Source organism: Andrena cerasifolii, chromosome 11, assembly GCF_050908995.1.
Source record: "Andrena cerasifolii isolate SP2316 chromosome 11, iyAndCera1_principal, whole genome shotgun sequence".
In the NCBI taxonomy this organism is placed as follows: domain Eukaryota; kingdom Metazoa; phylum Arthropoda; class Insecta; order Hymenoptera; family Andrenidae; genus Andrena; species Andrena cerasifolii.
In genome coordinates this window covers 4,729,343-4,743,536 of record NC_135128.1, presented here as the reverse complement: position 1 = coordinate 4,743,536, position 14,194 = coordinate 4,729,343, and the positions used below count along the sequence as shown (strand labels likewise).

The window sequence follows — 14,194 nt, the reverse complement described above, 5'->3', positions numbered from 1 at the left end:
TACCCTCGTGTGCAGAGATGGAGTCACGTATGCCGATGATACCGGGAGCACGTGCGCCGGTGTTGGTGTCCACACCGTCGAATCGCGATCTCGCCACGTACCAGCTAACGACTCGTCCGTACGAGTCTCTGATCAAATAACCGCGACCCGAACAACTTTCTCAGGGGATCTAACATCGCTGTCGAAAAGGCACGTCCACCAAGAAACCGTGCTCGCCCCGGCGTGGATCGCGGAAGCTCGAATCGAACGCCTAACGACGGCCGGCTTTAGACGTGTAATCACATAGCCAGCTGGAAATCGGTATCTGGATGATTCGTTAACGAACGATTCGCTGTAATCATCCGCGGCCAGAGATTTATGCAAAGCGTGCGCCACTTACGGGGATTTCTTTCCAAGTTGCGGTGGTCTTGCGTATACTAGAATGTTTGTAGGCTATGCTTTAATATTATTTGGAATGAAACAGGAAGAAAATAGGTTGATACCTGCGATGGTGAATTATAGTGATGAGTTAGGTTGTGGGTAATTTATTACTTGGCTTTTAATTTATTATTTTGTCTGTTACTGGGAAAGTTCGAGTGTATAGTATTTTACTGACTGTGAGTAGAAGCATTGTATGATTTTCTATTTTAGCGGCATGTCCGTTAGCATGGAACAACGAAAGATAGTAGGTTGTCACTCGAATTTATGACAGTGAAGAAGGAAAAATAATTCTGAAGTACATACTTCTTTAATGAGCTACTGATGTAACAAGTATTAACAAGTACTATATACTTCTTTAAAGTATAAATTTCATGTGACACTCTCTAGAATAATTAAAATAAGGATTGAATGTTGAAAAACAATTGATCACAGAAAATATTACCAATTTTGGCTCTTCAATGAAAATTCAAGATAATATAAATTTCACCTTCGATATTTCATCAGAGAAGCAAGAAAGATAGTAGGTTGTCACTTTATGGTAAATTCGGAAATATTGGAAATAGAGATACTATGAAATTCCCTTTGAATATTCCATGTCTAATATCAGCCTGGAAATCGTTCCACGCCGTAGAAACTGCCCCACGGAATGCCGTAGAAATTCGATCGCGAGCTTGTCAACCCGGTCGATGTGACCGCGAAAAGAGAGATCGCTTCCGCTCCAACGATAATCATCGATACATCTCGATACGTCTTGAAGGATACAAGGCGCCTGCTTTGTCCGCGAGGTCTATGGTACTTGACTACATTCTGCGCATCGATCTATGAATTTTCAAATTCTAATGTATTTACACATAATTTCAACGACAGCACCGAATTCCAAATTAAATGTTACAACCTTCAGTTTTTTAGGCCTTCTTTGAAATAGAAAACTATTCAAGTTCAAGATTTTGAATTAGGAAACTATTCAAATTCAAGATTTTGAATTAGAAAACAATTCAAATTCAAGATTTTGAATTAGAAAACTATTTAAATTCAAGATTTTGAATTAGAAAACTATTCAAATTCAAGAGACCAGTTTTTTAGACTATGTTTAGAGCTTTTGGAATGGCTACAACCCTCCTTCGCTAATAAATCCCCAATTTATGATAATATTCTAATGCCCATTTCTGAAATATTTTTATATTTTCATGAATCTGATTCGCACAATTGGTATTGTTGAAGCTTTTTGGATTTCAGTTATATTCCTTTGCAGAAATTATCTCAGGTAAGTAGCAGTGCGGTATTTTAGGCAGACGTGTACAGGCGCAGTGGTATGGACCAGTACAAGTAAGACCATAGTTTGCAATCGGCAGACCCTACAAACCCCCAATTACGTTTCCCAGATATTCAGTACTTTATCTTTCGGGACTCTGAAAGCGCTCTATGTACTCCCTGTAGAAACCCTCAGCCCTCCCATAAGGGTTCTGCCTAAACATTCTTTTCTAAACATTCCCCATAACAGTAGGGGAGAGGTGTGTGAAACGATCCCCTTTAGGCGTAATTCATATAAAAAATACAAATGCACATTATTTAAATAAAAGTAAAGTAGTTTTTTAAGTTAGTTTATCTACCTTATTATTGGCTTAAATCAAATTTAACTACCTGATCAACTATATTTTGTACACCTATGTGTATAAAATGATGCCTACGAAGGATCCCTAGAAAAATGACCTCTAGGATCATTTTATACCTACTGATAGCACATAAGACGAACATTAAAAAGCACAGATTTATTTAAATAAAAGCAGAAATTAAACTGAGTCACAAAATATGCGAACATAATAAATTAAAACAATTTTTTAAAAAAATCAAATCTTAGATAATTTTTAGTACATAGTTAATGAGTTGAAATACTTAAAATTAACTAACAAACATAAGAAAATGAGATCAGCTTCACAGACTCAAATATTTTTCACGCACCCCCTGGGGTTCCTGGGATCATTTTACCCTACTAGAGAGGAATCATATGACCCCAAACATCCAACTCACATTTAGTGGTCGAATATAACGTCAAATGATTACATTCGGTAACGAAAAATAAATTAAACTATTGTTGAATTGTCAATAAATTCGCGACAAAACAGTTGTCCCGCTAAGCCGTTTATGACAAAAGTTACACAACATTGAAAAACACCTTACCTTAAATAAAAGGCAGTAATTTTGATTTTTTCTTGTTTATCAGACACACACACACAGCCCTGATACTTATATAACACTTCGTGCGACACTTGACAACGTACAAGCTGAACTTTTGTACATCGATATTAAGAAATAGCATCACTAATAGCCGCAGCAGTGCCAGGAATCATTTTACCCCGAGGAATCGTTTTAGACACATTTCCCCTACCTACACCCTGAAACCTTCCTAAATCCCAACTAAATCCGCATTCTAATCACTCTCAAGATAATCAGATAACGCTCCACTCAAACCACGCCACCCAAAACCTTCTAAACCCACAAAACCACCCTGCTAAAAAAGCCACCCCTCTCCCCGAGCTGACTCAGCCGATCGAAGTGGCCAAGAAACCTCGCTCATAGCGAAGCAGCCCATGCACCAGCGTACACCGAATCGATCATCAGATCCCCGAGGCGCAGATAACCCAGGCCAGCGACCGTTACACCTCTGTGCAACAGGACACTCGTAGCGAGCGGGCAGGATCGATCCAGGACGTGCAACGGGAGCCGTCGAGGCAACGGGAGCGTATCGAAAGATGCGCCGTCGATAATCCTTCAGCATAGGTCGGCGTGCATCGTGCACGGCCCTATCGAGCCTGGTGCACGGGCAGAGGCGAGGCAGCTCGCTCGCTCCCAGTATCAGAAGCTGCGGCAGAGGGACAGGGGGCTGGCGCGGGGGCGAGGAGGTGGCGGCGGAGGCAAGAGGAGGACGGCGCAGAGGAAGGGAAGTTATCTGGTCTGCTTCTCCATCCTTTCCTTAACCTCTGGCTCGCTTCCTCGGCCGCCGCCTTCGACCTACGTGTAGATGCTCAGGTGTAAAACCGTTGATTGCCACGGCAGTATTTTCTCTTTGCACGGCAGGATGGGTAGTAGCGGTGGGCGTGCCGGCCACGACCGTAGGGAGACGGCCAAGGCCTCCCCTCATCGTGCTACCGTGATTATGTTTATTATACTTTGGCACACGCGTGTGCGTACGTGCGCGTACTTACAGCTGGCCTCGCCTTTACGCCGGGCGCATCATCGCGCCGAACGTGACGCCAGGACAAGGTGCTCTCGCGCTGCCCCGCTAGAGGGGCTCATGGGTGGGCCTCGTCTCCAGCAGGTTGCATTCCTCACGCTTTAGACGTCCACGCTTGTTAATTTGCAAGTCGCCGGTCGAACGGGACGACCATTGTAAATTGAAACCTGTGGTTTTCGAAGTAGATATGAGACGCGGCTGCACGGGAATTCAATAAATGAATGAATGGGTAGGGGGCTTGATAAGGGGTTCGGACCCGTTGCGCAACAGGTGCTGTTTAATCCAAGTGCCAACTGATCGTGGTAAAAGGAACGTGTTTACGAAAGAGTACACACTTTTAGGAGCAAACGTGTAGGTGTATGTTCTGTTACTTCTGCTAGGTACTATAAACGTTTCGAACATCTCCAGACAACTGGGCGTTTATACTCTGACTTGCAAGAGTACACACTTTTAGGAGCAAACGTGTAGGTGTATATTCTGTTACTTCTGCTAGGTACTATAAACGTTTTGAACATCTCCAGACAACTGGGCGAATGAATTGCACACCTACGTGTACCGTGTTGTATGAGGATCTTCATTTATGTTTGTTATAGTCTGAGTTGCAACAATATTCGAACCTCCAATTGTATTAAACAGTTTGCTGTAACCTGTTAAGCTGCGTATCGAATTTGCGAGGCACGGAGTGCCCTCCTCTGTTTGTAACTTTGCACAAAGTGATCATGGTCGAGGTAGTCTCCAGACTCTCCACTCCGCGAGGCGTGCCTCGCGAGGAAGCCTCGCAAAGTCGACACGCAGCTTTATTACTCAGTCCTCTCAGCCTCCTACTGGGAACCCAGATCGACTCGACTACCCAGATAAATCAAAACTATATAAAACAGAATGTTTTTAACACGAATCGCGAAGATCTCGCATTTCACTGAAATCTTCAACAGCAACGACGTTGGCGGGAAATTTTCTTACGCCCAGGAAATAACCTTCCTTTCCACCAGGTCCTTGAATCCACGCGGATCAGTGGACTCCTCAGCGCACAAGGGATAGGGGAAATTGGCATTCTCGTCGGAGATCAGCGTGCACAAGATTATCAATGACGCTCGTGTGATGAGCACGCATGTATCAGGTTCGAATCCGATACTCGGACGCCGAGGATGCGGCCGGTTTAGAATTCCAGCGAGGTGGAGCCTTGACATTTCGTGGCCTGGAATCGGCTGGCATAATTGATCGGCCTCCGCGGCTCCCATTCGACCAACGACAATGCTATTCGATTGCGTCTGGTATGGTTACGGCGAACTGCGCGTACGATCTCGTCAGCTGGTGGGACGCGGTGGCGTTTACTTTGGCAACTGGATACTAGGGTCTGGTAGACACTAGAGGGGGACGACTATAGTGGCGTGAACCCCCGCAATTACGGATTAATTGGTTCCTCAGTAATCGCGAGACGGAAAAGACGTAAGTGGAGATAGACTCGATGTAATATGCATTCGTATTTTCTTAGATTATGAGGTAGGATTTCGATTAATTAATAAAAATGACTGTACAGGTTTAACTCGGCGTGTATACATTTACAAGTAACTGTACAAATTTCAGTCGAGGGATCACTGTATATATTCAGTGGGGGACAAAAGTATTCGGACGCTCTTTAAAACAGAATAACTTTGTTAAATTTGGTCCAAAGTATTTGAGTTTTTCTGAGAAGCTAGAAGGATTAGTTTACTAGGTGAGATGTTTCGTCGTTGTGAAAAAATTGCAATTAGTCGGAATAGGGAAGAAAATAGTGAAGGTCATTTTCTCAGCTTTTTTATCTGAGCCTGTGATGAAAATTTAAAAAAATACCTTTTGTAGATTTAAGTACGTTGTATACAGCTGAAGATTTCATCGAAATCGAAGATACTTTATATCTATTCGCACAGTTCCCAAATTTCTTCGTATTTTTTAAACGAACACTTTTTCTGCCAGGTGAATATATCCAAAGTACCTACTAACTTGTGAGCCATATGAGTGTTTTATGACAAAAGGTCTTTAGAGCCTTTAGGAGATTAGGAGTGTGGCCTCGAAGAGAATAAGTTACAGTGTGAGGTCTGAGTTTGTGTGGACCTAAGCTTCAGTTTCAGTTCAATTGTAACTGAAGATATTCGTGAGTTTAAAGCTTCCACATGGTTTTAAGACTCCAACCAGTACAGTATTCGATTTTCGATAGCAATGCCAGTATTCCTTCCTGTTCCCTGCCTTTCCTCAGTTTCACTGTCTTCCTACTACTTCCTGGTCTCCCCTAACTGAGGCTAATTATTCCTGATTATTACTCAGCTTCTACCAAGCACCATCTCTCCAGACGCCTGTGTTTCTTTCTGACCCTCCATGTGTCTCTAATCTAATCTTCCTAGTTCTCATGCCCTTTCCAGTTTTCCCTATCTCTCCCGGCCTCTTATCTCTTCTCGATTCTTCTTCTGCTTCCTCAACTTTCCGTAGCCATTCCTAGCTTTTCCCTATCATCGCCCGCTTCCAAACCCTGCCAAGCCCATCAAATCCGAGCAAACAATACCGCAAAGTATCAACTTCAATTATTTCTAAATCTGAATACATAAAGCAGAACGTTTATACGTTTGTGTGTTTGTCTGTCGCCCAAAAACTGTCAAACGGTAAACTCTGATGTGACGAGATCTGCCTTAGGTCATTACGCCTGGCAAATCCAGACGAATGTGACTATTCTGAGCTCGCTACGTGCTTCCCTTCCTGAGTTACGAAGAATCTAAATTCCGGGCTAAGCCGGCTAGCAAAGCTAGTCCAATATAAAACAAACGTACCCCATTCCAAACATAAAAGCATGCGATATTCCCTCCAACTGAAATTCGATCCCCTCCTAACCTATTACTTCCCCATTCGAATCAATTCGCCCTCCCTTTATTCTCCCACCAAGGAACCCTGCACTCCAAACGCTAACCCTAAAACGCCACCGCGTCCCAACGACGCGACGGCAGATAGAGGCGAGCGGAGGCACCCGAGCACCACTTTCATAAATTACCTCGCCTCTATGCAACGACGTGCCATGACGCCAAAAAGTCACAACTACCGGCAGGCTAGCCATCGACAGCTTTACGTCCCCCCGCGACGAGGCTTTCCATAAATCGAACAGCGCGACGACACGCCGATAAATCCGCGGGGCAGCCGTGTCCGCTCCTAAAAAGAGGCGGAAGCGACGGAAAAGGAGAGAGTGGAGAGAGAGAGAGAGAAAAAGTGACACGGCTACCACGAGGACGTTCTCTAGCATACCTATCATTACCGCGAACGGCCGTGCAATTCGTTCTGGTTAAACGGACGCGCGGCCAGGCAAATGGAGGCTTCCCCTGGCCACGACAAACAAATGCCACAAGTGCCGCAATTTTATGCCGTTAACGACGGCCGGGCGTCGAGGCTGAGACGCGCGTGTGTGAACGTGCCAATAACGCTGCTCTCCGCGGGTACTAAAAATTTTATAGCGTCGCGTCCGTCAGCGGGCGCCCGGGAGGCGGGCAGGGGAGCAGCGGTGGCGAAACCCTGTTTAACAAAGTAATGACTACAATTATTCTGCTTTACATCCACCGCGCGGAGACCGGCCACGGTGCCCTCGCGAGCAGGGACGCTGCAATTTACTACGGATAATCGTCGATCAAGAAGAGTTACAACTGCTGGATCGTCAGCCAACCGTTTGCATCGAGAGCCGTATTTTTTACGAGGTTCAATGACGGTTGCGCCGGGGGAACGTGGAGGCGATCGGTTTCCCCTCTCGCCTTTACTTTCAGGGAATTACAGAGGACGCAAACGTTTACTGGAGTCGGGTGGTTTTGGGTATTGGCCCGATGGGTCTGCTAGCGAGGAGCCTGCGGGATTGGAGGGAGATGAACCTTCTCGCTCACACAGCTGTAAGTGAAATATGAAAAGGCTGAACGTTACGTGGCGATACGCGCAACAAGCTTTGCAACGTGCCATTGGTATGACCAGATTCGTCAGATTCCAAGTGTCAGTGCGCGAGGGGCTTTGCGTGCAGGCAGCCTGCACGTTCTTCCTCGTGAGATAACAAAGCGTTGCTACCCTCCCGGTCGGCATGGGGCTCCGGGGCCCGTAGGAAAAGTTGCTCGCGTGGTTCGTGTCCTGGCTCGTTCGATTTACATAAACACGTACTCATTGATTGCCTGGCCAGATTGTCGGGCGTTATTACTTCGACGACCGGTTAACTCCGCCGTAGGACCCGGGGGATAATCGTTAAGCCCTAATCGTTTCGCTACGCATCGACCACGGCCGGGAGATCGATACACCGTGATTCCAGGGTGTCGAGGCCACTTTATTTGGGGTACGTGGCTCCGTTACGCGCGATTAGCTCTCCCAATGGGGGACTTCATTGTCTTAGGACTATCGCTCGGTCGTTCTGGTAGCACCTCCACTGACCCTGGGTCTGTGGTGTCGCTTTTTAGCAGCGAGTCATCGTGTGGCTTTAGTGCGGGGGAGTTTGCAACTGTAGACGGAGAGGGGCGAAGTTTGTGTTTAAATAAAAATCTCGAATGACGAATGAAGGTTAAAGAGATTATTCGTCATGTTTCGAATGAAGTTAACCTGGGTTAGAAATTAAAAAATTAACTTTATTCGTCGAGGAATCTAATGTTAGCGTGACTTTTATTCGATACGTTATTTAAATAATTTGGTATTTAATTGATGCCCAACTCTGACTGTAGAGCATGGAGATCGATGTCACTTTAGGGTGACTCTGTTTGGTTGGAGGAACGGTGCCTTTTTTATTGCGAGAGGAAGGCACTTTGCGTGCTTTGATCATTCTTATAAACTGATATGTTCCTTTTAGGTTTAATTTGAGAAATTCTTTTCTCTGACTTTCTGTGAGTTCCTGTGATTATTGTGCCCAACGTGACAATGAAAATATTTAAAAAGAATGCAGCAATTTAATAATTACTGCCTCGAAACTTAGCGCTTGATTGAAGGAACCTAGTGCAGCACAGCAAAGCAAATAAAACGAGGAAGCATAAAATAGAAGTAGTTCCGTTGAACTCACCAAACTGGCACGCGTAGGAACCACCGCCATCGGGGAATCCGTTCTTCTCCGAACCTGAAACAACAGAAAGAGGCATCGTTAGATCGAGGAATCGATAGTGATTTAAGCAGATGGATAAACGACAGAATCGAACGAGCGCAGATGCACGCGCCACCCACGACGCAACCCTTTCTGCGGGCTGTTGTTAAAGGGGCCGCTCTGGAACGACTGATCCAAGGATTCGCATGAAGCCAACGGGAAGATTTTAATCAAATCGATCGCGGATTCAGAAGGGACCCGTGGGATCCGCCATTCAGTGTTTGAGAATGAAGAATACGTGCCTAATACTGTCACGTGCGTAGGAGGTAGCATACAAAATTGCAGAAATAGTTCATCGTGAACGTCTGACTGAAGTCGAAAGGGAGGATCTATATTCTAGTTTTAGAGAATTTTTCCTAAGTCCAGTACGTTTTACGCGAGATTCGGTGAAACATAGAGGGGAAACTTACATTTGTTATTTACTAAAGAGACCCCGTAGCAATTCGAGAATAATTGCGGTGGAGTCATTGCGATAATTTAAGAACAGAGAATAAACATGAAAATCTCGAATTTAAGGAAAAATTATCCTGCCACAGCTAGATAAATAATTTAGCCCCCTATGAAGGCTAAAAACCTCAAATTGAAATATCAAAGCGACGTTCAATTATCAATTTTCATTTTATAGTTATCATGAATTAAATGATCACTTAAACGTGACTATCTACTATCATTAGGTGACTATCATTCCTAATAGAATTATTTCCATAAGAAGACAAGCGTAAAATCATCCATACACCTATCCCAGAATTCTCCAATTGGTACAAAACTCTCATCAATTAAGCTTCATTGTCATCACGCTCAGAGGCACATCTCCCCCAGGTTTCTCCAGTTACCTTCTTATTGTCAGCCGTCGTCAAGCCTTCCTTCCTCTGATTTATCAACGTACTTCTAATCAAGAGAGTACTCGCGCGCGCGACCAGGGGAGCTGTATTAGTTAACCTTGTCAGATGGGTAGGTAGCTCCCTTCTAGCTGGTCGTGCATGCTAAGTAGCTACTTCGTGGGTGGTGTTCCCGACTACCACTTGCGGTTGCAGTCGCGGAGCACGCGGTATTCGACGATCGATCGATCGATACGCGTCCCATCCCCGAGTGATTGGAATTGCTACCCCCTCTTGCACGTTCCACATTGTCGAGCACCAGGTAGCTTCTTATTGCTGAACAAGCAAATAAGTCCCTGTCGTTACCCACACCCGGGCTTGCCTCTAATTCACATCCATTCCTCCACCTACTCTGCTTAAATATCTATCACTCAATTTACTGGCCTCCCACGTGACCTTTCTCCGAAACCTCTGTACTCTATGATGGACACGCGCTTTTCCCTGTAATCATTGCTTTGATTGATGACTTTGGTAACTTCTGCACCCTTTTTAACGATTGTTGTAGGTTCTAATAGTGATAAGGGACGCTATATCTAACAGACTCATAGATCTAGTCCCAAATTTCTAACGGGTTCCAAAATCTGCCCCCAAGACTTTTAATAGACTCGAAGACCGTCCCCAAGATAGCTAATAGACCCGAAGACTTGCCCCCAAGATTTCTAATAGCCCCGAAGACCTACCCTCAAAATTTCTAATAGCCACGAAGACCTACCCTCAAAATTTCTAATAGCCCCGAAGACCTACCCCAAGATTTCTAATAGGCCGAATACCTGCCCCCTGTATATTTTTTAAGCATAACAACCACCCTCGAAATTGCAAACTCTATTATCAGAGCTATTGAGTCATAATGATGGTGGACATTTTCTGATCATTTGGAATATTTTATGGGACACACGAGTGCCAAATAACACCCACCATGGAAAGAAAGAGATAAAGCGGAGTATTTAGGTCGCGTAAAAAGAGCAGATATCGAAAGAAAGTAGGGAACAGTCCACTTCCTCGCAGCCTCTTCGGCCTCTGCAATGTGCACGTGGACAGCTACACGCGGAACGATAATTAAATCAATCGGATCAGCGATACAAGTGGCGAGCTGTTGTTGCGGAACGGTTTAATTGGTCCCTGGCTACGACTATGCTTTATTCCAAGCTGCTCGGTAGACTGGTGCACGTCCAGCCACGTCAAAACGTTCGGAACGAGAAAACCTCGCAGCGGGACACCTGCTACCGAGCTTTCCTGACTTCTCCGCGGACTTTTTCTTCGTCCACGCGTTCCAGCGACTCGCGGGACTATGGTTGCAGCGGACGCGCAGCATGAGGTGGCTTCTCGTGCGAGAACCACGGCAATAAAATTGCGCGATTACTCGTTTCCTCGGCGTTTCAACATCCTCAGTCGTTGAATCAACGACGTATTAAGGAGGCTGCTCTGTGGCGCGGGTCGAAAACTAGGCATTTTGTTGATTTTTTACCAGGTAAAGTATTGAATAAAATTCTGCGGGTATTCGAGTGTTCATTAATGCATACTTATGCTACAATAAAAAAAAATCGTATCGTGCATGTGATGTGTGTTGACTGTAATACGCGCAGGCCAAATAAACCTTGTAAAAATTTCGCACAGCTGCGGTGGGGTGGAAAAGTTTGTACTGAAACATGCTACATAAGAGGACAGGGGCTTATTTTAATTAAAATGTGTCCTTAACAGTGTGAACTACGGAAATTGAAAAATTCTCTTAATTAACAAGATGACAGCAATCTAAAGAAAAAAAAAAGTATTTTCCATAGAAAAAATTCCCCTTCTTTCAAGTACCGAAAAGAAAGTAATGAAGATACCATCACCATCGGAGTTCATTCCCAGAAAGTGCCAATTCAATCGAACGATTAAATTTGAGTTTTACACACCGTGGGGTTGACAAATGTAGTTTAAAGAAAAACGCGTTTGGAGTTAGACGCGCAGAGTCGCAGGCTGTTACACCGCACACTTGAAACATGTATAACGTTCTCAATTTTTAAAATTTCCCCAAAAATTTCTAGACCTAACTTTGACATTATTATTGATTAATAAAAAAAGTTAAATTTTTTGAATACGAAATACCGAGCAGCCCCATTAAGTCTCTAGACTCAGTGACTTAAGATTCCCTAGGCAGGACATTTTGGAATCGAAAGTGAAAGGTAGAAATTTTTGGGACGTATGAGATTTTTTAAGTCTGACAGTGTTTGGTCGTTTGTTTGTGCGAACGTCGTGATGTATAGAAAATATCGTGGTTTGCTTACCTCCATATTCTTCTGGCAAGAAATGGAAACCCCAATCGAGACTGAACATTGTAATGATTTCCTTAATGATGTTTAAATGACATTCAGTGGTAATGTCGTTAGGCACTGTTCGTTTGATTAGACACTCACGAGTTCACAGTCACTTGTTTAACACTTGAAGATTCCGTTTAATATTGACAAAGAGTTTTACGTTGAACCCCTAATTCTGAAGTTAAAAATTTAATGGGGGTAAGATTAAAAATTTTAATCATAGGCGAAGTGTAATTATTAACACCCTCGATAGTCTATGCCACGTGGGTCACAAGTGTATTGCTAGATTCGATGTTAAAGTGAAACAGGTGAAACAATGAAGAATTTAACACGAATCCTGTTTCTCCATAATTAAATATTAGGTACAATCTATAATTTCTCTAGACACTCCTACAATACTAACACCCGCTGTTTTCAAAATCCCCTGAGGAAGAGTGATAAAAAATCTAGCGATGGTTAAAAGAAACCATGAAACTGTCACAAAAATATCCTACATCCTCAACCCTGCGCCACATTAACCGCTTCATTTCCTAGAGTAAAACACTCATGAAAAACATCAATTCCGAAATTCCTCTTTTCCTCCACTGCACTTCCCAACATCCCTAGCCACTCCATAGTGACCCAAACAATACACCCCCTTCTTTGCTTCCAAATTCTCTAAGCAGACCAGAATGATCGTCAGCCATGATGAAAAGGTAGCGAGGCTTCCGTTCAATCTTGACAAGGATCGAACCGTGCGCAGGCATCCATAGATTACCGTTTTATAACGCCAAGAGGCAACTATCTCTAGGCTAGGAGCGGCAGAGCGGCAAAAAGGCGGAGGAAATCGTGGAAAAACGAAAAACCAGCGCTGATTTCCCTCGCAAGCAGCGCTCCCTTCTGCACGGTTCAGATGGCAGGTGCATTGGCGATTTCCTTCGGCTGCGTTCCTTTATCACGATGGTTTTGCCACTTTGCCGCTAGAAAGGAACGCGCGCACTTACCCGCGGATCATAAAACACGTCGTAACCGTACTATTTCGCGCGATCTTTCCGATAGTCTGCTTTGTATACGGGGCCCGTTTGCCTCGCAGACGAGGCGTGTCGTCGTCCCCCCCGCGCCCTGCACAACAGGCTACCGTTTTTCGCGTTAACACGACGCTGTAATGGACCCTGCTACCATCCACTGCTCCGATCCACTGGACTGGGTGTTTTCAGAAATCGTGTGGTTGCCGGGAACGGTTTTGCGGCTGCTTCTAAGCGCTGGAGGTAATCAAGTAGTTTTCTTCGAGGCTGGTGGTTCCTCACGACGACCTTCGTTGATGGATTCTGTTAGTGGCCAGCGGAGATGTGTAGTTGGAGTTCAGTTGCCGTTTCGATCTGTATCGGGTGGTTGGACTAAGGTGTTGGGTGGGTAACTTGCCTTGGATGCGCTGATTGCGAGTGTTGTAGCGAGATGAAGCTCACCGAAGTACCTACTAAGGCTTTTGTCTGCATAACTCTGGGTTTTGAAGACAGGGGCTAAAGGGCTTTGAGGTTTTCAAGAGATGGAAGACCCCTAGTGTATCTTTGGGGCATAAGGTACCCTTGAGATCACATAATTAAGGGGCAGGATGATTAGCTTAAAACTAAGGACCCACCAGGAGTCACTAGATCTCTAACCAGACGTTTTCGAAATGGGGGTGCAAGCTGTTGTACTCTCGTTTTCTACCAGGTCAGAAGATCTGCCCTCGAGATTTCTAACACACCTGAAGACCCACCTCCAAGATTTCAAAAATACCCGGAGACCTGACCCAAAGATTTCTAACAGACCCGAAGACTTAGCCCCAAGATTTACCCCCACTACCCTCGAGATTGCAAACTCAATTGTTAGAACGGTCTAGTCACAGCTGATGACTATCCCCATCACTAGACTCGTCCTATATTGGAAGAAAAAGCGAAATTCTCAACTCTTATACACTTCCACGAAGCAGACAGAGGAAATTCCCTCGTCTAACCCCGATTCACGATGTCCTCGTTCCCCATGAAGCTTAGACGCGGAAGTTGCACTCATAGAACGCTCCCAGTCGAGCTTCTTGCAGAGTTTTAGTGCCTCAGCACTGGTGAGTCAGCTCAGGTACCCCGGGATCGCCAGTTCCCGTCCTAAGGCATGCTCCTGGGGATACAACGCCCATGAAACAAGCTATAGACTCGGCGGGTTTTATCGATTTGATGGGGACTCCTTTAGCTCTCATTTATCTACCTCAAAATTGTTCTATCCTTTAGATGGCTATGGAAAA

The 14,194-nt window shown here is 44.8% G+C and overlaps 1 protein-coding gene across 3 annotated transcripts in view; it reads right to left on the bottom strand.

Annotated features, from left to right (window-relative positions):
- The window catches only part of LOC143374557 (uncharacterized), a 443,017-nt gene that overhangs the window by 239,256 nt on the left and 189,567 nt on the right, over positions 1-14,194 (bottom strand). Inside the window, exons 1-2 of one of the 3 annotated variants that reach the window (XM_076822787.1) lie at positions 11,908-12,116; positions 8,685-8,738 (exon numbers count right to left, since the gene is read on the bottom strand). The exons of 1 other annotated variant lie outside the window; for it this stretch is intronic. In XM_076822787.1, the coding sequence (XP_076678902.1) occupies positions 8,685-8,738; positions 11,908-11,956 (103 nt within the window). In that variant the 5' untranslated portion in view covers positions 11,957-12,116. Of the gene's footprint in view, positions 1-8,684; positions 8,739-11,907; positions 12,117-14,194 lie in introns of those variants that run through there. One more of the 3 variants, XM_076822785.1, reaches the window with a different exon arrangement.